Genomic DNA, 27382 nt, shown 5'->3' with positions numbered 1-27382 from the left:
GTTCAGCAAATGAGCCAACAGTGATATGTGTAAGAAATGTGTTATATGAGTGCTAGGCCGGTTAAAACGGGGGGGGGGGGGGGGGGGGGGGGTTATGGTTTCAGTGTGAAAATTTTTTTGCGATTTTTTAGAACTTTGCATGAACCAAATTTATCAAAACTTTTTTACATTATAGTATATCATTTAAAAAATACGCTGTAATTTTTATTTGTAAAAATATCGATAAACGACTCGGTGACGAAGCTTTTTGTAGAACGTCTCTAAAAAAACTGATTTGCGGTGTTACCTGCCATTTAAAAACTACTTAATCGATTTCTTTCAAACTTTGCATGCACATTCTATGTTAAAAATACCTAACTCCTATGTAGAGTTTTCGGGATACACAGTTATGCGCTGTCCTCACACTACCCATCAGGTAGTGCCGTTACACAGTATTGCAAATATCGCTATTCAAATATTTGAGTTTTATTGTTGGAAGCAGATTCTTTGTCCTTGTGGAGTGCGCATAAGAAGTTCTGCTTGTGAGTCCAACCTTGTTTGACCCTTCATACGGCGATAAATTGAAATTTGTTTGCTAGCATTTGGCTTCGCTGTTAAAAGCAACTACATCATACATCAAAATTGTATTTTTTCACGAGAAATGTCTATTTTGAAATGCATTTGACTAATCAATAACATTTGATACACTATATTAGTAGTTTTGATAGTGAATATTAATTACCAAAGATTTAATAATAAAAGTCTTTTGCCAGTGATTTATGAAGGAAAATTATTTTTTGCAGCGCCATCACATACACTTTAGACTATTAGTTTCTTCGGATCATATTACGAAAATATTAAAACAAATAATTTTAATTTTTTTACTAGGAAACTTTTGTTAAAAGATAGTATTAATCTTGACAAGTTCAAACTTTTTTAATCAAAACCAAAGTAATAAGAATCTAACTCAATTTCATCCAAGATACTTTACCGTAGACACCAAACCTCCATGGTACGTACTCAGAGCACAAGAAACATTCCTCATCGAAATTAGTATTATTTTTCCTATGTGCGTCATCCACACAGGTTATGGAACAGAGTTTTCTCCATAGCATAAGCAAATAACTTGTAAACGAATATTTCTGTTAAAGAAAAATATGCAATGTTGTTCTAGTGTCTTCGAAATATATATTTTGCAAATTTCAACGCAAAAAATTAAACGAAAAAAAATTATGGCGCTTTTGTCAAAAGATTGAACTTATCTAGATCAACTTTAAGTTGTCTAGATCAAAATAATATTATGGATAAATTTTACTCGAAATACTTTATCGCAGATTCTAAACCAACAATAGTTTCTTGCCCACACTACACGATGAACCAGCATGTTTGCGTTGCCTTGTGACGTTGACGGATAATGGATGCCGGATTGCACACTCACTTCATCATGTTTCTCTGTTGATTATCTCAAAAGAGTCGCATAGGAAATGTTAAGTAGTAGTTCATACCAATCCAACCTATATTGAAACCTCAACAGCAGGGTGGTTACCAATGCCCATCGTTCACGAGGAAGAAGGATAGGGTAGAAGGGAAGTGTTGATGACTCACCTACTTAACGCAAATGCGTCGACTCATCAGACTTTTTCGTAGGTTTTGCGGAGTTCAAGCAAGCGATGCGAGTTTGTTATATAGTCGTTCAACCACACGGCTACTCAAAAGATCCTGTTTAGTTTTTGAGTTTTTTTTTATAAACTCTGGGCAGCCGGGATTCGGATCATAGTAGCCATACGCGACGGACACGAATACGTTTCTTTGCTCACGTCAAATTTAAAAAAAAAATCGAAAGGTTCCAGAATTATTGTTACTATTCTCAAGACTTTAATCATACGTCATTGATCTGGACTTAAAAAGATTTTAAGTTTGTTTTATTATGATAAGAGTTGTTTTTGTGAATTTCTGAAATTTATGAAAACCAGTACATGCTATGCGCGATGAAAAACATCAGTTTTGGTGATAGGCAACTTGAATTTTTCCATCGACCATGTTTTATTTGTATCGAGGAATGTAAGAGACGAGAGTGTACAGCAAGTATGATTGTCCAAATTTTTAAATCGAAGCAAAAGTTTTTGTAGTGGAGAACGTCCGATTCGTTTTCGAGAACTCCAACGAAGTATACGTGTTCACATACAGTATTTTGCTGGAGATCAGTCTCACATGAAATGTGTGCTGTTTTCAAGAAAAAAATGCTGATGCTGATCATCAAACGTAGCTGTTGGGAATCAAAAGAGTTTTAATGTGCTTTAAAATCAATTATCTGGTGAGATCAATCCAATTCATATTTCTTTCTCATCTGTCAATTATATAGTTCTAGTATCTAATGTATTTTTGTGTAATTGTCATGTTGTCTTCAAAATGAAATTATATGAAACGTTTTAAAGTAATTGTGTAATCGATATTGGTTTCCGATTGACGTGTTAGATATTTGTACATGTTCTTGCCAATGCGCCGTTGTACGGAGGAGTTCGGTTTTGAATGGGTTATTGGATATAGAGCTTTGCATGAATCTATTCTACTTCATTTTTTGTTAAATCTTAGCGTGCTCGTTATCATTTGCTTGGATTTTTTTTTGTAGTGAATATTTCGATCGCGTCAAATTGAAAAAAATGCAACTTCCAGTGCTGGGGAATTCTTTCACCCACTGATGCTTCCTTGAGTTCTATTCCATGCATGCCTATTTAACTCTTTTATAATTTTTCAACGAACCACCCACTTGCATTGAGCTACTGTGGCTTTGCTCTGCCAACAGAACCCTCGACTTTGCCATCGGCATTCGTTCGACATTGAACAGTTTGATATTCTAATGCCTGCCTTCCTTTTTGCAGAGTGATCTGTAGCGGCCATGATACGTTCATTGTTTTGGTCAATACTAGAAAGTATAGACAAAAGTATTGCACGCGCAATGGAAAAAATAGAGCGAGTAAAGGCGTTTTACCCTAGGCTTATTGGCCAGGACAAGGTGTTAATACATCTGTCCCATCCCAAAGGACCAAAGGAGTGACATTAACCTTCTTAGCAAAGTCACTCCCAAAAATTTATTATATCCCCTTTCAATTGAAACGGTCGGTACGGTTGTCCTCGTTTCTTCCAACTTTACGATTTAATTAAATTATTTATTAAATGCATAATTTAATTCCCGTTTAATTTTGAAACATCTTCAAACCCAACTCTGCACAGTAGGCCTGGCCGTTTTAATATTTGCGACATATGAAAATCTGTTTCAAATATAAATCTTGACATGAAAAACATTTCAGAATAACTGCAGTGTTTTCCAAGATGCTTTTCAATACTGGCTGTGTGAGGGTTAGAATAGAATAGAATTTTTTATAAACTCTGGGCAGCCGGTTTCCGAGAGCAACCTATGTTTTCTACGCAAAGGCAGTTTGAACTCCACACAGCCGGCCGGATTTCATATTGAATTGCTTGTAAAATACGCGTATGTGAGCGACCATTGAAGGGAAGTCTATAGACTTAGATTCGCGTGCAGACATAAGATAGGAAACTTGTGGTCATTATGGTATCTCACCGTTACCAACCTACACGATACTCCCGTATTTTTGAATCGAAAACAGATTACCGGAACATATTCACGAAACTCTCGACTAAACATTAAATTTGCAGTGTAACTCAGTATATATAGTGAAAAAAAGATATTCTTTTGAAGTGTACTGTAGCCACCAATAAACATTTCCAGTTTTAATAAGTAATACAGTTGTTGTTTCTTCTTTTTCACAGGATGCTCACAGAGGAGGAATTATCATAAATGTGCCTAAAACTAACAATCACGTGTCTTTAGACACAGTTAAAAACGGCTCAATCAAGCCAAGGAGGACTTTCTTAACTTTAGTATTATCAGTTCATGCGTTTCTTGAATCAACACTTTAAGAATACAGTGCTCTGTGGGAAAATATCAATAAGCAAGTGCAGGTGTAGAATAGACTATTGATAATGAAGTGAACATGATATAACAAACTACTAAACAAACACTTTTCTTACCCCTTTGCAATTATTTTATTATGTAAATTAAATTAAATAACTATCCATTAGGGCCAGTATTAAAATAGTAAGTTAATACCAGTAGTAATTTTACGCCTAGCTCAAGTGATAGATTGTCAACAGCTGCTTCCATATATACATCTGCAGATAAATATTGGCTCATACTCGGTCCAACAAACCAATCGTGATCCAGCAAACAAAACCTTCCCAACAACTCCAGCGTGGGCTCGGTCAGATAAGTGCGAAAACCGTTAATAATTAATAAAACCCTAATGAGACGCATTTGGTCAGTTAAGTGGCGAAAAGACGTGAAAGCAAAAGTGACACTTCGGTCCGTTGGCTACCGAACTAGCTGCTACTGGTACAGAGTGTACGTGTTTGTGTGTAATGTCTACAGAAATAAACCAACGACAGTTTACCAAGTCACGATTATCACGTGCTGATGTGGAAAAGTGACTACCCGCTTTAGCAGAATTTAAATGGAGTAATTAATGCACGCGGATGAAGAAGGAAAAAAATGCATTAAATCTTAATGCCGTGGACACAGTAACCAACTAGGTGTAGTTAGTCCACCTCTTTATTTACCACCACCCTGCTGCGTCCCCGATCGGAAAAGGGGTTATTAGAGAAGTTTAGAATTTCCAAGTGCAAGTGCAAGAGAACGGAAGAGTTACTACGGCCAGTTGAATCGAGGTACCCCCAGAAGAACTAGGGCTTGGCCTTCTGGATTATGCTGTTTCGCTGCCCGTGTGCCTGCTGACAACGAGTTGCCTTGAATGGTGTGACTTGTAGAGTTCTAGTTTCTAATGAAGCTGGCGCGACTAGATTAGTAGTGATTGTGTGTCGTGTGGCGTTCTATTCGGTGTCGTGCCCCGTAAGAATCTCGGCATGGAGGTTTGCCGCTGATAAGTGACTGGTTGGTTACTGTTACTTACCTTGTTACTATTGCCGATCGCGGAGCTGCCGGTGGTGCGGTAGCAGTTAGTGGAGAACGTACTATTGGTCAGCGACAGTCGCTTAGCTGCTACCCCGCCGAGACGTCCTTTCAGCCCACGGAGGTGACGGATTATCATTTTTATACGGTGTACTGGAATTTTAATGGTTTACATGGTAAGTCCTTCATGATTTAGAATATGTAATTAAATAATAGATAAAACTGTACGGATTGGGGACGCAGGCACATTTCAAGGTTGAGAAGCTAGCCGTGAGGTGTGTACATGGCGTGAAGGTAGAGGTCATTTTAGCTATGAATGACAGTTATTGCCACTGTTTCGAGTATGTAGTTTCCTCAACTTAAAGTTTCCTTTCATTCAAGTCAAAGCATTGTTTCACGATACTAAGGATATTTACAGAATTATTCATAACTGTTCTATTTTCGCTTCGTGCAATTTATCATATAATTATTTGAGCACGTGATATTGGAATGTCACTTCAATAATTGGTCTACACGTTTGGTATTCGATGCCGATCAGGGGTTTTCTTTGGTTTCAGTCGCTTCGATGCTTCTGTGAGCTCATCGTCCGTGTTAAATTCTTCGTCTTTGCCGTACGGTGTCGGTGACCAGGCAGTTGGACCGTGCTTCGGGAAGAGACCCTCAACGATTATCTTCAGCTTGTGATAAGGGCCGTCTTAAGACTATGCGGGGCCCCTGGGCACTCTTGAGCTAGGGAGCCCCTAAAATTGAACAGGTATAAACAGCTGTAGTAATAGGATGATCAAAAAAGATTCCCAGCTTTATGGTACCGTTCCACTCCATACCACCCTGAGACTCTTTTCCAAATTTAAGCCAAATTAGTCAGCTGTGTTGAGATTACTTTAAAAATAAAGTGGGATTTAAATTATGGTTTCCACAACCAAGTGTCGTTGCCGATGTCCAAATATCGTCATGGACTTATTAGCTGCGCTATAGTATTCCCAGACGGTGTAATCTGACCTTCATAGTTGGAAGGCGTCGTTTGAGGATGAAGGGTGCCTTCAAAAAGAAGGAGGAATGGTGGGATAGGGTGTGTTGAACGTCCATTATTGGAACGTTATCCAGTGCAACAAAAATTTCATCATACATACTCCATAATGTGCAACCATAACGAACCACACTGCGGTTAAAAATTTCTGAAATACTTTATGTAGCTCGCACACGTTCAGTTGCATTGATTCGTTTGGTGTTGTTGCTGGTATGATAGGTTCTTGATGTTCATGATGTAATGAAACAAAGCGGAGTCGACTTCCGACTTTGGAAAAAGTCACATTTTGGGAACCGCGTGAATCGTCTTAGGATTCGTTCATTTTGTTCGCATTCTTTTCTGTCGAAATGAAAATAACGGTTCTTTGAAAAGTTGTCTCTTTTTGCATGCTCACTATTCGATATAAGAAGTGTTCAATACCTTAGTTGTAACATGAAGTTTGTTTAAAATTGCTTTCAAAACAACAAAGATTACTCGAATCTAACGATATGATCGGTACAATTCGTTTCAATATCAGAAATGTAAAACGAACCTCAATAAGTCACTTTTGGGCATTTACATGTGAATTTGTCCATTTAAAGACTCAACTACGACGTAGATATGAATATTTTTCCACATGAAGGTTAGAGCCGCGGTACTCGGGGGAGAGCAGGGATGTGAAGTGGACGGATCGGAGAACTAGGGGTGGCAGGGTCATTGGAGCGGGCTTAGTGTCGTACGGGCTTATTCTTTGTCTTCTGCTAATGAGGGTCGAGCTTGGGCGGCATAACTACGAATCACCCGGGTTCACTGGCGTGTGTCCTGGTGGAGATGGACGTGTCCATATTTACCATGTCGATTGTCACGGTAAAGATGGACTATCTCTGCCAGGACACATGCTGGTGAGCTAGGGTGATTCGTGGTTGTGCTGCCTAGGCTCGACCCTCATTAGCTGAAGGCAGGGATTGGGCCCGTACGATGTTGGGCCTGTTCCAGTGGCCCAGCCGCTTCTGGTTTTCCGATCTGTTTGCTTCACATCCTTGTTCTCACTTGAGTGCTAGGGCTCTGATTTTCATAACTTTCCCTACCCAGTGGTCTCTGGCTGGTTGAGTGTCGTTAAAATGTAAAAAATTCCTTCTAAGTATTTAATTTTTTTTACTATCTAAAGTATATCCCTAAGATTCGTTATATGCATTTAATCCATGATATTTATTTATTTCAATATTTGGGCAGGGAGGGTGTATCAGGGCATTATACGAACTGTGTCATGGATTAGGATACGTGGATCGCCTGTCTCTAGTGAAAAGATAATAATGTCTGCACTTACTTCCAAATTCTTCGGAATTACGTAGTTATTGTTAATATTCTTATCTGATTCGGCACGGTAAATTTGAGAGCGAGTAAAGGCGCTTTAGCCTAGGCTTATTAGCCAGGGCAAGGTGTAAATACCTCTGTCCCACCCCAAAGGACCAAAGGAGTGACATTAACCTTCTTAGCCAAGTCACTCCCAACGATTTATTATATTCCCTTTAAACTGAAACGGTCGGTACGGTTGTCCTCGTTTCTTCCTCCTTTAAGATTCAAAACAATTCGTTAATTAAATTATCCATTAAATGAATAGTTTAATGGCCGTGTCATTTTGAAATATCTTCAAACCCAACTCTGCACAGTAGGCCTGGCCGTTTTAATATTTTTCGACATATGAAAATATGCTTCAAATATTAATATTGACAAGAAAAACACTACAGACTAACTGCAGTGTTTTCCAGGATGCTTTTCAATACTGGCTGGGTTAGAATAGAATAGAATAGAATAGAATCCGCAGATCGCTTGCCAAACAAAGTTTTCTGGTGTGCCTTCCAAATTTTATATACGCGGTGTACCAAATGTTTAATTGCTGTAGTTAAAAATAAATTGAAACTAAACTTGTTTCGATATATTAGGATTGACGTTTTAACTGGTTCAATAGTCATACAGTGCCTCGTTTTCCATCCCTCTCATTGCATTTATATAGCTTAATCACATGGGATACAGTGCAATATGCGATTCCAAGCTGCTGCAGATTTGTAGTTACCCCCACGCTAAAATGTTACGAACAATTTTTTTTTTTGAAAATTAGTGCAACGAATGGTTTTATATTCATCCGAAGTGCCCCCAAAATCCCATGGCCCAGTGTGCCCATGCGTAAAGACGGTACTGCTTGTGATTTCATGGTTATCTTTGAAAGCAGGGTGACCATACTAGGGTTGACACTATCCACCACAGGGAGTAATGTTCAGAGCTGGATTGGCGTAAAATCGAGAATGGCCAGTATGCCGTAATCAGAATGTTACTGACATCGATCCTGATGTGAGATTTAACAAAACCCAATGCTACCCAAACCTCACCAAATCCTACCAAGACTCCCCAACTCGCAGTAGGTCCAAGGAAGGGAGGGAGGGGGGGTCGTTAAACCCCTGAACTCGTGTCCCTGCTGTCTTTGTGTATCTATGTATGTGTCAAATAATATCACCCAATTTTCTCAGAGATGGTTGGGCCAATTTAACGAAGTTATACTCAAATGAAAGGTGTAACATCGCCGGATCGAAGTTTTGGTTCCGGTGTTACGGGATGAAGAGTGCGGGACACACATCAAATCCACATTCGAACCGGTAATATCTCGACAAAGTTCTTGAAATAAATAATCATGTATTTCTCTGGAATGGCTAACTCGATTTCTACAAACTTAGTCAAATAAAAGGTATAGTATCCTTACTAACTGCTGGTAAATTTCATTCGAATCGGGGGTTCGGTTCCTGAGTTATGAGTTCAAGAGGGCGATCACACAGAAAATTTCTTATACCTTTTTGCCTTTCTCATATAGGAATCACGATGATCGTAGGGCCGAGTCTCTTATACTATTAGCCAGGAGAAGAATTGTGAAGATTGCGTATCCTGAAGTTAGGGACAGCTCTCGTCCCACGCGGTCGATCCCTTCATGATGAAGGGGAGAAAGTATTTTCCTCTGGGTCCTCGGGCCCGAAGGGAACTTATTAACCAAGACCTGGCGGAAAAATACTCTGCGCATGCCCATTCAATATGTTCGATAGTGATATCCGTCGTCAAAAGTCGAATGCTGCTTTATGCTTAGGAGTCCTTTAACTTCGCTCACAAACACATACATTCGCCGAATCATCATTCCGATGATGTTCTTGACGCCACCTTCCGGCACTGAAATGTACACTTAGTCTTCAATATACCAGTTGCTGAACTCACACATAATTCAACCGTTACATCCCTCCCAGTTTATTGTAATATTATCTCATATTTGCAGTAGTGCTACATTTACATTTACATATTCATTCATATAACATAGTCGTTCCATCTAGCTGGTCGTCTACTAACCCGATTGGAATGTCTCTCTCTTTCTGTAACTCGTCATCGACCAGACTCGCTTTCTCAGGATCTTCTGTAGACAAAACGGTTGGTTTGATCTCATCTGTCAGTCAACTTATAATATTGAAGCCAGTATTACAATCTTTCACACCTTGAGACAGTCGAGAGAGTGGATCAGCTAGATTATCTTTACCCGGTGCGGTTGTAGATTCCCAATAGCTTTAACTTTGTCGATCGTATATCATCGACGGGTATAATATGCAATAAAAATTGGACTAAACCGTTTTGCGCGTTAATGGCACAAGACCTAATTTTAATTAAGTTTTGTTTTTTTTTTGTGTTTCGAATTCATCTCGTCAGTAACTAGCACCATCTGGGTGTCTAGTTAGACGATGTATCTAAACTAGTACCCAAATTAGCACTAGTTAGACACAAAAAATTCCAAACAGTTCACACGACATATGTGAACGCCTAAAGCCACTCTTGTCTTTTGGTTCAAGAAACCAAACGCCTGGTATTATGCAATAAAAATTGGACTAAACCGTTTTGCACGTTAGGGGCACAGGACTTAATTTTAATTAAGTTTTGGTTTTTTTGTGTTTCAAATTCATCTCGTCAGTAACTAGCACCATCTGGGTGTCTAGTTAGTTTGGCTATAATATGTTCCAGGACTTCTACTGTAGGTAACCCGAAGGCTGACTTCTCCTTGTTGATTTTTAGATTTATGGAATACCAATCTGAATGATTGAAAACTTGAACAAATGAAAACATAAATCACATATAACAAATAGTAGAGCTATTACAACGAGGAACAAAAATAAAAAGTATAGCTGTATCACTTGAAATATATACCAAAACAGAGATGTAAAACGAGTTACAATAAAAATAAATTTAAGTTAAAAAAGTAAGTTATTTTTTAGATTGAATATCTTAATCTGACGAAGAACATCTTGCAATGCTTCATAATGTTCTTCGACCGTTTCTCCATGAATTAAAAAATCATCCATGTAAATAACCAGTCCTTTAATTCCTCTGAATAAATTATCCATTCCACATTGGAAAAGTTCTGGAGCCGAATTTATCCCGACTTTAATCTACAAAATCTATACACTCCGCTTCTGGCTACAAAAGTAGTAATATTTCTACTGTTTTCATCAAGTTCAAAATGATAATAATCCGCTTCAAGATCGATCTTGGACAATTTTGCAACCTAGTTGTGACAATAATAATAATAAAACTCTTGGATAGGTGACTATTTTAAAAAGCAACGATTTATTAACGTACCTTTTTAATTCCGGACATTGTATTGTCTATATTTGGCATCGGGTAGTTGGCAGTACGCACACAGTCTAATTCTTCCGTCGGATTTCCTTACAGGAACCAGAAGAGATACCCAAGTTATAAGAGCATCATCTCGTTCGATAATTTTTTTTTGTCTAACAAATATTGGATTGTTTGTTCCACATCTGCTTCCATAGAAATCGGAAAACGTCGAGCTGCTTGGACAACTGGTTGAACTGAACTGTCGACTTGAATAGTCAACCGAACATCTGGTATCTTTGGGAATTCTTCAGGACCTTGAATTTCGGCAGCCTTTCGATCAATATCAATTTGATTTACATGACAACTAATTTTTAAAATTCCTAAAGCAAATGCAGTTCCCTTACTCAGTAAACTATCTGTCCATTATGCGCAACCAAAACATGGGACCAGATCCCAGTTTCCTCCCCAGGAATTTTAATCTCAGCTACGAGAACTGTGCTGAAGAGAATATCATGAATCGACGCGAATACTCGAAGCTGATTTCACCGTTCTGAGGCTCTCTTTCATTGAGGATTTGGGCATCTTGATTTTTCAATTTATTGTAAGTCTTAATATCTATTATGTTCGCTGGAGATCCCAAGTCGATGATCATCTTCGTTGTCACTCCTCCAATGTCCATCTCAAGTATTTCGCTGAGTTCCTCAGATCCTCCTCACGAAAAATACTCATTTTTCTGCTCTTCTTTCATCAGCAATTATCACGTGAATCTTCTTGGCGTTCACAGGGCGTCTGTTTGCGTAATCATCATGTTTGCATTTTCGGCAAAATGTCTTAAAAGGCCCCTCTGTTCGACAACCGTAGCATTGCACGGTTTTCGCTGGGCAACTCTCAATATCTCTTGCCAAATGTTAACAATTGTAACTCTTCCTGGAGCCCTCTGTAAATCTGGAAATGGATGAGGCTTTACCGACAAGTTTCTGGACCAAACTGTTATCTCCATAAGACGGACTGGTAACCCTGGACCGGAGTAATGAAAATGTACGCGTCATTTACCGGCCGCAAATTATCAGTTTTAAGCAAGAAATATAAAGTTAAAGCTCTAGAAAAGTGATAGCAATGTAGTGCTAATGATTATTTATTGGAAAAATTGTGAAGTTCAGTGAATTTTCCCTTTTGTTGTTGAATGGTGGCTGATTTTATAGTTGAAAAAACGAAGGCAAGGCAAGAGTAGCCATTTGCATTAAACCGTGTGTTGGTGTGTTGATGAACTCATGGCTCATGTGAGTAATGAGAGTGTGAGATGGGAGAGAGCGGATTTGCTCTCCATTCAATGAGCGAGTTTCTAAATTGTGAAAAAGCCAGGCGGAATGTCATACGCTTATTGGTCGGAAGAATGACATAATTTATTAAGGTTGCACAGAGAAAGCGCAAAATTCGCAAACGAAAAAAGCAGTTTTTTTCCACACCGTATGTCAGATCTTCATAAAAATCAATCAGCAGTACTGTAACAACATTCTACATACGCTGATTGATTTTTATGAAGATCTGACATACGGTGTGGAAAAAAACTGCTTTTTTCGTTTGCGAATTTTGCGCTTTCTCTGTGCAACCTTAAAATGGATATTGGAAAAATCGGTAGAATTTCACAGAAGATAGTATAGTTTCTAAGTTGCAAAGTGAAAAGTGCAGCGGACGTATTATTATAGTGGTCATTTGAACGAGGAATATTTGTTGAAAACTAACAGAATGCAGCAACAACCGCTTTGCACTAGATAGTGTTTTCAAATGACATCCGATTAAGCTAAGTATCTAGTTACGGTTTGTAGGAATTGTTGGTAGGATTAGAGGTTTGAAAGATATTTGTGTTTAGTTTTTCAGTTCGCCGCATTACATTAGTGAGCAGCATTAGTATGAATGTATGAGTGTGATTTGTTGATTGGCGAGAATGGATGAAACTAGACTTGCTACCGATGAGGACGATATATAGCTTGTAAATAATTCTCATGAGGTTCAGCACTTTTTTGAAAAATTGTTTGTATCGTCTCAGATGGAATGCGCCACTGATTAATACTTACACTTTTGTATTGTCTTACATATTTTTGGGACTTTACTTTTGGTGAATATACGCGAGTAAATAATAGTGTCACCGTATTGGTGATCGTTTACAAATATTTGAATCTGGGAACCAGTGACACCCAGCGATGCCAACCTTCCAGTTTAAACTGGATTCTTCCAGTTTTTTTTACAACATCCAGTCAAACAGACAATCGGAAAAATATTCCAGTTTTTTTAAATTTGAGCCAGTTTTCCAGTTTTTTTAAATAAATGTTTATTTAGTTTCTCACAAATTGTAACTTGATTCATAGAATTTTCAAGCAAGTGATGGGATGATGCCGAGTGCCCCAGAATAAGATTTTAATCCATGTCGTCGCAGTATGTTTATGTTTATCTTTGTCCTTTGACTTCGGAAACCGAACGCCGCGCGTAGTTAGCTTGCAAGATTGCACTTTATTTTGCTTTTCGGCGCGTCTATGACAAAATTTTAGAAATGTGAATTTGCCGATATATTCGGGTACGGAAACATCATAATAAACGTCGATCAGTGTTGTCTCCGGCAAAAATCGTACTTAAATAGACATTGTTTTCATTCACTCACATGATTCACTCTAAAATGTCACAAACTGTTTTTTCTTGATATTGCTTCTCGATCATTTCCCACTTAACTTAGTCTTTCTCCAATCACGCGCGATCGTACCGAATATCGAGTATAGATATAAGACTAACTCACAGTTTTAGCAATACTCCTACAGCCGGCTGTTTGGAGTTCAAATTATTAGAAATGTGATGCAAACTAAAAAATATCATCAAATATAAAATTAAATATACAAAAAAAGATTTGTCAACTCCTCCTGTTTTGCCTTTGCCACTACTCTACGATCAACACCGATAATGTTGATGTTTTCGATGAAACCCAAAAACATGTATTAAGAGTTCATGATGGTGGTATGAGTCATTTGTTCATCGGATCTTCGATAGACCGATTGCTGAAGATAAACCTATGTTTTAGCACCAGAATAGTCTAGATCTCGTTTATACCCAGTCGACGGTGAATTACGATCACGAACCCACGCGTTAGCGGGCACTCGGACCCACTCCAATTGACTTAATGTCTTCTTCGCTGACGCACTTCAATATTAAGCAAAATCCACCAACCATTCGTTGCCCGCTAACCGAAGTGCCCAATGCAACGGACAGTCACTACGGATGCAACGACTTTTCCCAATGGGTTGGACGATTCCGTTGATTGAATAATATTGAATGCACTGAAAAAACACAAAGAAACAACCGGTGCTACTACATACAGTATGCAATCAATATCCCTTTCTCTCGCGTGGACTCTCGCTGATCGCCAAAGATGAGAAAGGTAGCACCGCTAACCAATTCTCATCTTCTCCAAACCCACACTCAAAGCATCAACTTGAGCTGCTTATGAATATAAATCTTTCGGATTGGGGTAATTTGCGAAATGTGTATCAAAACCACCGCACGTCTCCATTGCATCGATCTCCCAGCACCACCTTCCGGGAGTAGCACCGGAGGGAAGTGCATACCAACACGCGGTTGTGGTTGTACGAATTACTTCACATTCATTTTCTTTCGATTCGGTTTGGTCCATTCCAGCTCAGATGTTGTTGGAGGAATCGGACAGGGCGCTACCGCCCCGATGGACCGTCCGCCTGTAAGCATTACGAATTTAAGCGAAAGGGTGCGGAAAATATAAAAGTGCGACGATGAGTGTGTACTGATCGCTGCGCTGTAATTTTTATTTTCCTTTCGAAAATTTGTGATAATAAATGCATGCGAGGCATCGCGCATCCAGCACAGGCGTCGCTTTGATGGGACTTTGAGTGCGAAGTCGTAGGACGATAATTAGGTTATTTTTCCTCACGGATTCGTAATTTATTGAAATATTGCTTTGTTTTGCGGCGCTTATTGAGTCATTATGTAAACTTAACGATGTGAACATTCCGCGCGAGTAAATTGGTTCAGTTCCGGAAGGGGAACTTACCCACCTAACCGAAAACGATGATTAAATACGTGAACAAATCGGAGGTTAAAGATGCAGTAGGTTAGATGGAACTGAAGGGCTGCGTACTTTTTTTGATTTTTGCTTTGATTTCGATATTTGTTTAATCCTGTTCAACTGATTGTTTTATTTCTGTAAAAAGTCTTGGACCATAAAATTGGACCAAACAGCTTCTCAGAAAGATTGTTGATAGAAATCCGTAATATCCAAGAAAACTTATGTCATCTGCTCTTTGTTAGCATAGGCCATTTGAACTTTTGTTGAGAGCAACGCAAGACAATCGCTCATCCTTTTGGCTTTGCGGAAGCCGAACTGTGTATCTGAAGCCATCTGCTTCGGCCCAATATTCGAGGCGAATCTGAATCATTTTCGCGAACAAATTTCGAATACAGGACTGCATTGGAATCGGTCGATACAAGTTGTGGTCTTCACTTGCCTCCAGCGTTTGGCAGATTCTTCAGAAAGTGGATTTTATTCTGTCTGGCCCTGCGATTTTATTGAAACCGTAAAACGGGGTATCTTTGGTCACCGGGGTATCAGGAATCAGGAATCAGTAGCGTCTGGCTCAAATGGCACGTTCCCCATGTTGATCGGAGATTTGTGCCTTGCCAAGAATCGTCTTTTCATCATTTTCCTGATGGGAAGGATTGGGAAAGTGGTAAGGTTAGGGGTAAGGAAAACAACGACACATAACAATTAAAACAGAGCATTCTGCACCCCCGGAGTGATGCTGAACGATCTGCAGGTGCTACAACAGCAGGAATAAAACTTCCAACCCACGGAGGGATTTAGAACCTCTACTCAAACAGTGAGCGGATATATCAACACCCTCGAGGGGATATTGAGATAACAGAACGACAACACCCCCGAAGAGATATTGTCATTCAAATACGGCTAAAAAACTATAGCTCTTTACCACACTGGGTTAGGAACAAAAGCATATCCTTAAATTTCAGCTCTCTGTACATAGGTTCATCTATGTATGGAGAACCAAAAATCCGGATGCCCAATTACATTAATACAGGGCAATTGCATATCAAATGATATGATGTTCCGTAATCGGATTCACAAAAGATCACATGAATAATACTCAGCGCGCTGAATAATAGCCATGTGATAATTGAGTTTGCAATGTCCAGTCAGTGCCCTGACCAGAATACTGCAGTTGTGCTTGGAAAAATGCAACAAATTTCTTGACATTTTCGGACTCACATCCGGCAGAAAAGCCTTTGTTTGAACCAAGTTTGCAAGCTACACCAATGGTTGGCATGTTCGAATGCAGCCCAAGAGCGAATCTTGTGCTTTATGCAACTTATTGACAGAGATAGAACTGGTTCTGGACCAACGAAATCAGTCGCAGCGCCAGCTCTAGCCAATTCGTCCGCCCATTCATTTCCAGTAATACCGGAATGACCGGGTACCCATAGAAGGTAGATAGCATTTGAAATGCTAAGTTCTTCGATTTGAGTTCGACATGCGATTACTAATTTCAATCTCGAATCTGCCGAACTAAGTGCTTTCACGGCAGCCTGACTGTCAGAGCAAAAATAGTTTCTTTTACCGCAAATTCCCTGTTGAAGTGCGGATTGTACGCCACACAGAATCGCAAAGATTTCTGCTTGGAATACGGTACAGTATCTACCAAGCGAATGAGATTGGTTTAATCTCAACTCATGACAATAGACACCAGCACCGGCTCGGCCCTCCAACAAAGAACCGTCCGTATAACAAACTACGTATTCTTCAAGTTGTCGCTCCATCCAGCCAGACAGCCATTCCTCACGAAGAGGAATTCTCACATTGAAAGTTTTAGTAGGAAAACTACATGTGAGTGTAAGGTCACTGGGAGCAAGTGCATGTTCATCCCAAGTAACCATTTGGGGCCACAGTCCTGTGTGGCTAGTTACACGATCTATTGGGTTACTGTTCCAGAGCCCAGTAACATTAAGACGGTATGCACAAGAAAGTGCTTCTTGTTTCAGAAACACATGTAGTGGTTTTATGTTCAAGAGTGCCTCGAGAGCAGCAGTAGGTGTTGTCGAGAACACACCAGTCATCGCCATCAAGACTGTCCTCTGAAGATGGTTTAACTTTGATTGGATTGTCATGACTTCTCCCTTCTACCACCAAACAAGGCACCCGTATGCCAGTATTGGTCTAACAATTGTTGTGTAGATCCACTGAATGTACTTGGGTTTGAGTCCCCAGGATTTGCCGAAAGCCCGTCTACATTGGCCAAAGGCCATGCAAGCTTTCTTGATCCTGAAATCGATGTGAGCTGTTCAATTAAGTTTTGAGTCGAGAATTACCCCAACGTACTTAACTGGATCTTCGACAATAATTTCAGAGTCAAAAAACTGCAATGGACGAGCTCCGGTTGTAATCCTTCGTTGCGTGAAAAGCACCATTGAGGTTTTATTTGGATTAACTGATAGTCCAACATGAAGACACCACCGCTCAACAACACATAAGGCTTGTTGCATCAAATCAAAAAGTGTGTTAATGCAAATACCGGTGATCATTATATGATAATCATCGGCGAAACCATACGTCGGAAACCCAAGCTCATTAAGTTTTCTCAACAGCTATCGGCGACAAGGTTCCATAGAAGTGGTGAAAGCACACCACCTTGAGGACATCCGCAGACACTCAGTTTCCTCATCTCTACTTGTCTTAACGATGAGCACAGATGTCGGTTGCTAAGCATTGCGTGTATCCAGTTCGTGATATATGAAGGTACTCCATGATCTCGTGCTGCTTCCAAAATGGATTCGAAAGACACGTTGTCAAAAGCACCTTCAATATCGAGAAAAACTCCTAAACTTGATTGCTTTTGTGAAAAAGCTTTTTCAATGTTGTAGACAACATTGTGTAACAGGGTGGTAGTAGACTTCCCCCGCTGATATCCATGTTGCATTGCATGGGTGCTCGCCCAAGCTACCATCCCGAATGTAGTGGTCGATTAAACGTTCCACTGATTGGAGAAGGAAGGAGGTCAGACTGATCGGTCTAAAGCTCTTTGCCTCCTCATAAGTGAAGCGGCCACCTTTGGGAATGAATTTGACAGTTATTTCCATAACTGACATACTTCAACCCGCCGGATGCCACGCGGCCTCTAGGCTGGTTTTGTCCGGAGAAAGATAATAGAGTTATCAACCTCCTAGTGGACCACAGCCAGTTACTGGGGAGTTCGCCCAGCTCTTCCCAGGCTCCGTTCGCCATTGAGAATATTTTAAACCCCCTCAACAATTTTACCCATAGCACGGGTCGCATGACACTATGGAATTGGGGTTCCCTGTTTGGTGTTACCACCGGAACAGGTAGTCCGTAGTGTAATTCTTAGCCGGTTGAAACAACCACTACCGACACTACACGGCTTATCTAGGCTGTTCGGAGAAAGAAGCTGACATTGATGGACAGCTCCCATAGATGGCCGAACAGCCGGCGAAAGTTTGAACAAATGAGATTTTTTTCAGTAACGAACGATAAGATTATTCTCTCTAACAAAATCATCGAAACAAAATATAACCCATATTCTAATCATGTTCAGTATTTATTAACAACGATTATTTCGTCATTCGATGTACCTTTTATGTGCACAATTACAAATTGAAAATAATACAACATCCATACATTGTTTCAATCTGTTCAAACAATCCCTCGTATATTAACCCTTTCAGGCCCAACTTTTATAGAGCATGTAGGGTTTCAAAACTATTTTTTCTTTAAAATGATGAAATCAAGAAACACGAAAAGTCTATTTTCATAAAGATAGGTGCTTCCCTTGAAGTGCTAGTAGCTCCTTAATTTTTACCTTCCAATGCTTAATACAATACCTTCCAATGCTTAATACAATACAATAATATTTACAATAGTCCAATTGCATGGAAAACGTAGCCAAAGACAGTCTAAATTGTTAAGTTTAATCAGTTTTTTTATAATATTGCACCACAACGAAAATATATGAAAGAATGTCCCTGGCAGAACTGCTCCATCGGAATCCAATCAGACTAATTACAATAACTTCGCTTCTAGAGCTGATCCTTATAACTGTTATTACTCAAATGAAAGGCAATAGTCACATGCAAATCTTGCATCCATCAAAAGTTTTTGCTGTTTAAAAACCTTGTCGTTCACTAACAACATGGGCATGAATAGGCTAAAGAAATCAATCTACTTCAACTGAATTGATCTGAGTGATCCCTCTTTTAGAAACCGTAAATATTTTTGTCCTCTAATTCATTTTAAATCCGAGATTTTTGTTGTTAACTATTTAATTTCGACTATTTTCCTGATAAAGTTCGATAAAAGTCAGTATAACTGGACGCGTATGGCGCTAATTCAAGTTCGAGTGGTTTTATAATTCTTCGATGAGCTTAGGATCCAGCTTGAGTGACGAAAATTCAACGTCTTCGGGATTTTTGGTTGATTCTCCGTATAAACAATTCGAGCTCGGATCGGGTTTCTCAAATTTAAAATTTCCAGATTCGGGTCGGATTCGGGTTCTCAAATTTTGAAATTCGCGGGTTTTCAAATTTTATAATTTCGGGCTCGAGTCGGGTTCGGGTTTTTCAATTTTCAAGGGTTCGGGTCAGGTTCGGGTTCGAAAAAAAATGACACCTTGCCATCTTGACTATTCACCATCACCCGAAGCTTATCAGGGCGAATTTTCGATATTTGTGTTATGGCCAAATATCGAGAAATCTGCAATGGATTGAAACACATTTTGTCTTTGGCCCGGGAGAACATTACGAGTGGCCCGGTGGAGGAGACTGGATAGATCATATTTCGAGAAGTCGATATTATTTCGACCTCCATCTCACCTTGAGATGAATCGTGGGAAGTCAGTTTTGCACGGCCCTAGGGCCCAGTGCAGGTTTATAGAAGAGACATAAATGGGAATTTAAAATAATGGTGGTATTTAACTTCAGTTGAATTCGCATCTTACCCAGCAGCAGCAGCAGATAGGGAAACACCAAAGCCGGTAAAATTAGTCGACGTAACCTAGCTTTTCGTTCTACAACTTTTTGCTTACTGGCCCTTCCTCTTCTGTGAGTAACTGTAGGAATCGTTCCGTTAATTCCTTGGGGCACACTTAAATAAAACTGTCCAGGTACAATGAACGATACGATTTGCTGACAAAGCAATATTACCGTATGTGAAACGCACTTTATTCTGTTAGAACGTACGGGACAAAACCGAGAGCAAAAGAAAAAGCTACCTGTCACGCTCGAATACTATCACTTAGTTTAACCCTAGAATGTTGCACTGGGGTACAAATGTACCCCACGCCTTCTTTGGAACTGTGTGAAGACGAAAATTCGGCATTTTCCTACCTTGGACCCTAACCATAGACCCCCATTTAGAGTTCCTAGTAAGAGTAGGAAAATGTGGTATAGCCAGTTTGCGCATAGCCTTCCCGGAAGCAGGTGTGAAAGTTGGCGTGGGGTACATTTGTACTCCAGTGTACGGTTGCCATTAGCGTTTCGTCAGGATGCGTACTGTCAGTGGAAATGTGATTCGTGACAATACCAGTTTAAATACTGGTTGTTTTACTACGTAAGTAACAATTAGTATTATATAATCGCTTTTGATCATTTATTCAATTAATTTATTCTTTTTTTCGTTTCAATTTCCACCCCATTTTGTGGTATTTTTCAACCCGATTTTTAAACTTTCACTCTTCAAAATAATTGCTTTTTTTCAAAAATACTGAAATTACACTTAATACCGTTTCTAGACCATTCATTCAACTTTTTGAAACATTTGATATTTTTTTCAAATCGGTTGAAAATTCGCAAAGTTATAATAATGTCAAAACCGCGATTTTTTCACTTTTTTGTTCAAACCAATTTATGTATCATTGATTCAATAAATTCCGTACTTTCACTTCGACGGCTGTGATGTATTATACGTTTCTTTTGTTTGCATTTTTCCCTGCGAAAATTGCGATCAAACGTGTGGGGTGCGTTTGTACCTCAGTGCAATGTTTTAGGGTTAATTCTAGAAATTCGGCGCAATACTAGATTTCTTGCAATACTTTCTGCCGCATGAAATGCACAAACTAGACCAGCATTGCAGAACTTGACCTTCCATTTCCAAAAATATTATGATTTTCGAGTTAAAATTTAAAATTTGAAATGATCAATTTTATGCCAAATTTTGTTCTAATTTTAATTCTAAGCGAATTAGAACATTTCAGTAATCGCTACATATCAAACAAAACTATGGTGAGTGACCAAATGCCACAGGAAGTAATTTCAAGTAATCACCTTTTTCTGTGTGGGAACTACTCTACTGAAGCAAAAACCCCTCGGTCCCTTTCACTCCAAATCAATCACACAAAACAACATAAACTTCTATTGCCCCTGCCAATAAACATACTAATAGACGCAACAAATCTGCTGTAAATTACCATAAACTTCAATGCTCATTCGTAGCTTCCACCGGGGAAGCCGACACGTCATGTGCTCGTCTTATCTTCCGAAACAGCCGCAAAGCTCCTACGGTACGATAGGCCTCCGGTCTAATGGGTGTCAAAACCGTAGCCCGCAATCATAATTGCAATCTCTCACTCTGCGTAATTAAACGATAAAAAATAGAGAGAGATAGAAAATAAGTGTTAGCATACGAATGTGCCATTTGCCCCTTCGAGGAGCCGTCCATTTGGTTTATCCTATGTAGGTACGTACATTCTCAGACAGTGCACTGTGAGTGTGGCGAAACAGCAAACCCAAAGCTATCGCAGAGTGTGGCGACTGCCCAGTCGTTTCTTATGCAATGGTAATTATTTTAACTTTTAATGACACTATTTAATGAGAGTGGAGTCGCGACTCGAAGCACACTTTTTTCCGTCCTTCTACAGTTTATGCGAAACGAAACAGCATGTACCGCACATTGATTGACGATAGCAACATTAGCTTTAAGCGTAGTAAAATATCTACTACGTGACTACGGGGAAGAAGATTACCTGTGACTTTCGGTTCATCTGTCCAGCAGGACTGATTTCTAGGAAACTTCAAAATCTTCGAAAAGTCCAGCCTTCAAATTGCATGCTGGCAGCTCACTTTAAATTCTAGACCGGAGGCCTTACTCGTTCGTCATTTCTGATGAATATTGTACTCCGATTTTTTGCTACATATTGAACATTTCAATATGCATTAGTATCCTTAGTTTCAAGTCCGGGTGACGCCCAGCAATCGCCCGATTAATTCATAACATTAGCTCTGAAATAGTTTGCACCTGTCAAATGTGCTTGACAGTTCAAGGCATGAAAAGAACGCTCTGTCACTGATGCTTCCAAATCAGCGGAAGCCGCTCGCTTCTCATGCCTATATTTTTAGGATTGATTTGTAAAATTCGCTAGTCATTCCCATAAATGAGACAATTCTCCCGTGCACCGTGTGAAAATGCAGTGGCACAGCAACAAGCGTTGCAAAAAAGAGGCGTTCGTTCAATCAAACGGTCCTGCGATCACGGTTAAACCAAACCGAGCGAATTATGCAAAATGCATTAGGATGTAAAAATCAAACCACCTCTAACTGTTTTAGCTGGTACAATGTCACCGGTCGGTAGCGGTACAAAAAAACTGGCCAAGCTCAAGCGAGCTGTAGCAAAGCTACTATCGGGGGACTCAGCGTCTAACATCAGCAGCAGTAACAGTTTTATGAGCATCTATCGACAGATCTAATTGTCGTTCCATCATAAAGATATCAATATTAATTACTGGTTGGCATAAAACTGTCACCTGTCAATCGGGCTTCGAAGTGCGGTAGTTTTTGTGCTATAGGTATGATGTACCATCATCATCAGGATTTATCGTCGCTGCTCGATTATGGTGGTTGGAAACTTGTATAGCGATTTGCAAGATCTGCAGACAATTTGATGCCCGGAACAAGTGGTACTATCTGTGGTTGCTGGTTGACCTTTGAAAACATTTTCAAACTCTTTTTTATGTTCTTGTTATTTTCAAGGTTGCCGAAAATGTTCTATCCGGCTATTTCAAGACTATTGAAACTTAAAAATACGGTGCGACAGTGATTACGTACTTTTCTAATGACCTAGTATATGTGTTAGGTCCCGTCAAACGCAAAACAAAACAATGCTTGAAAAAAAAATGTAAACCCTCAAAATCATCGGAACAATTGCACTTGACTAATGCCCCAACACTTTACTAGATTTCTCCTAAGTGGAGAAAATTTAGGTAAAAATTATTTTTTCTCCACCAAGGAGAAAATTGCTTTAATTTACATTTTCGCACACGAAGCGACAGGACACACACCACAAAATTTACTATAGTTGTGGAATTTGCGTTTCGACTTCGTCTCATCAGAATTGGACACTAACTTGGTGACAAGGCTAAACAAGCGCCGATTGAAGCGCGTACAACTTGCAAAAAAATGTACCCCTATTCGTTGGGCGTCAATTTGTAGCGCCTGCAAGACGCACTAGCGGTTCTTGTCTGTGAAATTGTTCCCCTGGGAACTCAAACAAACGATTTATACGCCATCTCCGAAGAGGACCGCTTGTCACGTTGTATTTGCCCTGCAAGAGTCTAAACCTCCCCTTAAAGAATCCGAAATTGTTTATAAATGATTTGGCAGACCTAGATGACCATCCAGTGACCTTGACTCGGATCGAATGGCGCCTGTTACAATAGCTAGTTCACGACTGTGTGAAAAATATTTCATGTTTTTGTGATCTATTCATGAGTCCGAATGGTGAGGTGTGATTAATATAATAATTAAAAAGAAACCAGTTCACGAATACGTGAATATTTTCCGATTATTTAAAACTATTTCACAAGCATGGATATTGAATAATATATTTGGAATCATGAGCTAGTTCACATTGATTGAAGGATTCATGAATAATATTCCGAGTTTCGTGAAATAGTTCACGAGAAAGCATGTTTTGATTTTGAAAACTAATTCATAAGTACGAAAACCATTTTCAAAATGTAATCAATCATGAGTCAGCTCACGTGGTATAGTCGGACTCTGAATAATGTTCCTAAATCTATGATAAGATCACTAGTCAACCTTTGGTTTTATGAATAATGTTCATAAAGTTGTGAACTAGTTCACATACAGAAAATCAATTTAGTACTGGCATGGCGGAAACCGTGACTGAAGCTTACAACACAAAATCAAATGTCTCCACTAATAAAAACGTTATGCGGCGTTACTGAAGGGAAATTGAACATAATTTAAAAACACGTGATTTTTGTGCATGGTCCTGTTTTCGTACCGTAATAACGTAATTACATCCGATATCGGAAACAGTTTTTCCCCCGATATCTTGAAAAAGTTGATCACACTCACCGAACCTGATTTCGGAATGTGGAACTAATCATAGTTCTCAGATTTCAATTCGTGTTTAGCTCATTATTGGAAGGTTGTACCGAAATTTTAATTATGAGCAATTTGGGAAGTGTAGTTTAAATAAGTTAAATGCTTTTAGAACAAAGAGCTACTCAACAAAAAATACTTAGATTTCAATATTTGCTGAATATGTTATTTTGTGAGATTGCGAAGAGTTCAGTAGGAAGGTCGAGGCAAATACAAATGTGGATAGCACCTTCTAATATGATTCTTCATTTCGTGCAATAATTGAAACAATCACGTTGTGGTTGTCGATATCTACTAACAATTTTTTCCATCTTCTGCCAGAGTAAGGTGAACGACAACTAGCAGCCTCCTGATCTAGTATTGATTGTGCCTAAAACATAGGAACCAATGTCTATATTCCAGCTGTCACGAATTAATTTGATGGAAAATAGCAACTCCGACCCAATACTGCGCTCTTAGTCTTAAAATGCGTGCTATAAGACCGAGTCTTCGTGAAGTGGAATATTTTCCGAAGGTGAAAATTGAGTTTAGACTTACAGAAGTTGGCTGTATCCATATCCATCACTTATGCCATTCAGTACCGATTTTATGCAACACATCTGCCCAAGCAGCATGTTTCGTTTTTCAAATCAACCTGAAATACGTGAATGAAATTGAATTGGAATTAAAATTCCCGTGTATAGAGAAAACGACACAATAGAGGTGAAACTACACGATCTGTCCCAAGTTCTTTAAACAATGCATGTCGCTATACGAACAATTAGATCCGCTACACCTGATACTGAGAGAAATTACTTCTCGAGTATTACCAACGACGTTTTTTGGTTGGGATGTAGGTCCAAAGGCCCACTCCTTACTGCTTCACAATATCATTGAAAACACACAGGCCATACTAAGCATCCATCAAGGACAGATTGACATGTGCCAATACCGTATTCAAATTGGCACGAATGACGTGGAAAATACTAAAAAACTTGCATCACAAACTGTTGTTCACTCATCCATGGCAATTAAATCCAAAGTACAGTCTTAAATGCCATCATCTGATACACAAACGGAGGTTGCCCGTAGCATTTTTTTTATAAATAAGTAGCTACAAATGACGACGAGCTTAAACTCATGACCCGTAAGTGCCAGAGACAAGGAGGAACAACAAATTAACGAAGATGATATAGACGCGAACGTGAAAGATGCAGTATAGAATATTTGGTGTACGAGGTCTGACGGCCATTAAATATTATTTGTTTTATTTTATTTGTTTTGTTTTATTTCCTGTACAAAAAATCTACTTCTGTTTTGAAATGTAGAATGTTTTGGATTGGATATTTGTTTCAAATCCCTCAATCATCATCTAATAATCCAAAGCTTCAGTAATATTTTAGATATAAGTTCTTTTTTGCAGTAGAAGCTGGTTCTCAACAAACATAATAACCATGGAAAAGTGAAAACCATCATCAGCATGAGTGTCATTTGAAAGAGGCTGGTCAGTGGTTGACGCAATTTGATGATTGAAGCCATTCTAAATTCCAAAATGGTGGTTTCCAGTATCTAGAAAATAGTGAAAACCACCATGAAGATGGATGTCATTTGGATGAGGGTGGTCAACAGATGTCGAAAACTGATATGGAGGCCGCTTTGAATTTCAGTGGGTTTAATTTGAAAGGGGCTGGTCAGTAGATCACTGAATTTAATAATTAAGACCATTTTGTAATCCAAAATGGCGGCTTTTGGATACATCAAAACAGTCAAAACCACCTTCAATATTGATATGAGTTGAAAGCTAATAGTCAGGAGGTGATGAAAATTGATAATTGAAACCATTTCAGAATTTTTTTGGATTTCAACATATACAAACTTTAGAAAGTTTTATGAAACAATACGCTTCTTTTGAAAGGGGGAGAAAGCAAATGATGAAATCGATGTTTGAAGTCATTTTGAATGTGAAGATCTCTACTTCCGGTTATCATTCGAGAACGTATAGTTCTCGGCAACTTATTTGATGTAGCTGCTCTGATTATGATCAAATCAATACATACATATGTAAATTGATAAAATTCACTTCATCCAGCAATTGCACAAAATATGAAGATGTTAATTATATATAAAAAATCGCACGGAATAACAGCTTAGCTAAATGATATTGTGATACAATTTGGTAATAAAATTTATTTTAGATTTTCAAATCAAAAAATTCCGTCAACTTAGTACAACCCAATATCGAATTACACCCATTATAACGAGCACTCTAAAGATTTTTTGGAACCAAAAATTGATTAACCTTTCAAGTGTTTGATATCATAACCCGAGCCGTAGCGTGACCTTCTGGCGCCCTTGTTGAAGTCTGTGTTTTGCGCCCCTGTAGTGTTAACTTTATCATTCTTTCGAACTTTCGAACAATGATTTCGTATGTACATGGAAATGGTTCCGTTCTCCTAAGGCGGTGATTACAAAGGCATTTGCAGTATAGTCAGCGAATATGCCGCGGTATACATGAATCCTCCCGAAAAAAAACTTCAGATGTAAAGGTTTAAAGAATTTTCACATAAACATATGAATACAACATACGTTGTATAACATTCCACTGGCACAAACTCAAGGAGCAGGTGTTTCATTTCGATAGCACCAAGTTCTTTTGTAAATTGAGAGGGTCAAATTATTGTTACAATGCAGTCGGATGTTTCTCGTTTATAGGTAATCACAAAAAAAGTTTTGTTGATTTGACAAAACAGTTTCGGTTAAAAAACGTTAGGAATGTTATCCCTTGCGGACCCCCAGGCTTACCACATGTTTGCAAATTTGTCCTTTGGTTTGTCTTTCATTTAGTTATATCTTCAGTAATTTCTGTCTCTGCCTCCGTATTCTTTAAGTTTTCACTTTGCGCCCTGGCATTAATAAACTGTCCTGAAAAAACCCAGATTCCGACTACCCGTTTAAAAACATTGATCATATTTAAGCTTCGTTTGGACCAACGATAATCAGTATTGTAAAGATTTTGAAAGAACTAACGCAGATATATTCAAGAGTGACAGATATCCCGAAAATTCGTCCAGATGAGTTCAGAATTGTGATATTCTGTCAAAAGTAAGCAAATGACGTTAGTGGCGACAAGGCTTGTATGAAGAACTATCGCACCTAAATATCCGCTTACAAAGTCGAGATCGACGGTGGGGTCACCGTTTCGAAATTTTGCGTGGATCTACTGAAGCACGAGGTTAGGTGTATCAAGGTCCCTTTGCTTCATTCAGCAAAGATTTTTGAATGGAAACCGCACTGGATGGAACAATAATGTATGTCCCTTCAAACTCGTATCGGATAAACTTTGGTGTTTACGGTGTTTA

At 39.0% G+C, this 27382-nt stretch overlaps 1 protein-coding gene across 1 annotated transcript in view; it reads left to right on the top strand.

The window, feature by feature from the left end:
• The window catches only part of LOC131692808 (Krueppel-like factor 12), a 585807-nt gene that overhangs the window by 9193 nt on the left and 549232 nt on the right, over positions 1-27382 (top strand). The window contains exon 2 of the mRNA XM_058980097.1: positions 3769-5139. Within this exon, the coding sequence (XP_058836080.1) occupies positions 5128-5139 (12 nt within the window). The 5' untranslated portion in view covers positions 3769-5127. The remainder of the gene's footprint in view (positions 1-3768; positions 5140-27382) is intronic.

The sequence above is a fragment of the Topomyia yanbarensis genome, chromosome 3 (genome assembly GCF_030247195.1).
Source record: "Topomyia yanbarensis strain Yona2022 chromosome 3, ASM3024719v1, whole genome shotgun sequence".
Lineage (NCBI taxonomy): Eukaryota > Metazoa > Arthropoda > Insecta > Diptera > Culicidae > Topomyia > Topomyia yanbarensis.
Note: the sequence above shows the minus strand (reverse complement) of the source record. Positions and strands in the feature narration are given on the sequence as shown.